This window comes from Solanum tuberosum, unplaced genomic scaffold (genome assembly GCF_000226075.1).
Source record: "Solanum tuberosum cultivar DM 1-3 516 R44 unplaced genomic scaffold, SolTub_3.0 scf00138, whole genome shotgun sequence".
Classification (NCBI taxonomy): Eukaryota; Viridiplantae; Streptophyta; class Magnoliopsida; order Solanales; family Solanaceae; genus Solanum; species Solanum tuberosum.
This window is the reverse complement of record NW_006239065.1, coordinates 597,042-599,263: the sequence shown is the minus strand read 5'-3', so window position 1 is coordinate 599,263 and position 2,222 is coordinate 597,042. Positions and strand designations below refer to the sequence as shown.

The 2,222-nt window shown below is 36.1% G+C and overlaps 1 protein-coding gene across 1 annotated transcript; it reads left to right on the top strand.

Annotated features, from left to right (window-relative positions):
- Positions 1-1,162: 1,162 nt before the first annotated feature.
- On the top strand, positions 1,163-1,909 carry LOC107061467 (uncharacterized). Its single transcript, XM_015310746.1, has one exon. The coding sequence runs from the start codon at positions 1,163-1,165 to the stop codon at positions 1,907-1,909; it is 747 nt and encodes a 248-aa protein (XP_015166232.1).
- Positions 1,910-2,222: the final 313 nt, after the last annotated feature.

Sequence of the window (2,222 nt, the reverse complement as noted above, 5' to 3'; positions counted from 1 at the left end):
ATCCATATAATAATCTGAGTAAAGTCATCAGCATGTATAAGAGTAGTGTGGGTAGGCCAATTTTATACATGGATGAACTACGTGTGTTTCCATTATCATTGACAGGTGATTCTACCGTATGGTTATCTGAGCTTCCATATAACTCAATTACTGCATGGGTGGAGCTTCATAGAGTGTTCGTCGAAAAATATTTCCCTCTATTAATGAAGTTGAAGCTTAAAGACAAACTAAACAACTTCATGGCTCTTCATGGGGAGTCAAACAGTTATTCTTTGGGCAAATTTATGGGGTTCATGAGAATTGTACCAAACCACCGTATTGATTATGATTTACTTAAAGATAACTTTTACCAAGCTTTGGATTACAATGGAAAAGCAGTTTTAGACACTATTTCTATAGGATCTTACAGGGAAAATACATTTTAGTATATTATAGAGAAACATGAAATTATCTCCAAGAATTATAAGGCATGGATCACAAGAACTTCAGTTGCATTGATGAGTATGTTTTCAATGCAAGCAACACCAAATTAGTCATCTGATGATATTCGCGAAGAGATGGCACAGTTGAGAGGAGAGGTTGGCTTAGTCTTGAAGAATGTGAGTGAAAGTGTTGAGAAAGTTAATGTAGTTAACTATGAGAATAGAGCACCACCAGATGATGATTTTATATATGAAAAGGATGCAAAATTTGTGAATGAGTAAACGGGGGGTTTATAGACTAACACCGAAGCATCCGATTAGGATATTTGGCATGAAGTACAAGGAAATCAAGGTCGGACCTATAGTAATTACAATCGTGAAGGGCAATATAATCATGAAGCCAACTACAATCGGGTTAATAACTATAACAAAAATGCGTATATTAATAGAAACAATAATAGTGGTCATATGTCCCACCAGGAAATCGCAATGGAGGATCAAGTTTAAATCACATTGAGGACATGATGTCTAAAATGATGAGAAGGTTTGACTCAACTGATGACAATGTGAAAGAGATGCATATTAATTTGTCAAGCATTGAGAAAATAGTATATTTGCATACAGTATCTATTAAACAAATTGAGCAACAACTCAGTCAAATACCTTCATATGTGAATGCACGTCAAAAAGGAACACTTCCTAGCAATGCCATAAAAAATCCATAGAATTATGGGCGTTTCATGGCAGTTACTACTTGGGGTGGGAAGCAGATTATCGACCCTCATATGCCAATTGAGGTTGAAAGAGTGAAAATACCCAAAGATGATGAAGTTGAAGTAGTGGACAAGCAAAAAGGTCTGAATGAGAAAGAAGTGGAAGTGACTCAAAAAGTAATTCCAATGCTTCCTCAAAGGTTGGTCAAGAAAACTAAGGAAGGGAAATATCGGAAATTTATCTCCATGTTGAAGCAACTCTCAATAAATGTCACTTGGATTGAGGCACTAGAAGAGATGCTTGACTATTCTAAATTAATGAAGGATCTTGTGACAAAAAATAGTGCTGTCTATTTTGAAAGTTATGATAAGTTGCACTATTCGAGTGCCATTTTTAATCGATTGTTAGTGAGAAAGAAGGAAGATTCCAGAGCACTTGCTATCCCATGTACCATTGGCATGATACAATTCGGCAAAGCCCTATGTGACTCGGGATCCATCATAAATCTGATGCCTCCTTCTACATTAAAAAAATTGGGCTTGGAAGCCTCAAAACTGACTGCAATGCGCCTACTAATGGGTGATCCGACTGTGAAGAAACAAATAGGGGTACTACAAGATGTTCTTGTTCAAGTTGAAGCATTGATATTTCTTGCTGATTTTGTGATGTTAGATAGTAATGTTGACTTTGAAGTGCCAATAATCTTGGGGAAACCATTCCTTGCTAATGGGCGTGATTTAGTTGATATGGAAAGAGGGCAGATAAAATTTTGATTGAACAATAAAGAAGTAACTCTTAATATCTACAAATCAATGAAGCATCAAAGTGATCTTAAAATGGTATTCGTCGTGAATTATACTTCTTTGGAGGGGTGTAACGTACTAGTGAACTATCATTCTGACTTTAGAAACCAAAAAGTTGACATCCTTTCCTGTGGTTGGGTCATACGGCCCGTAGAAGCATCAACAATTCGTAAGAACCCACCGTAGGCCAAAAGAAGTGCACTTTTCTGCAATAAAAAATTTGTTTTCCTTAGGTTTTGTAGTTTGATTTAATTTCTTTCTTTGCTTTGATTTTGTATGTTTG

What these genes read in the sequence shown, in the direction of transcription:
- LOC107061467 (XM_015310746.1), top strand. Translation starts at nt 1,163, where the DNA reads ATGGCAGTTACTACTTGGGGTGGGAAGCAGATTATCGACCCTCATATG.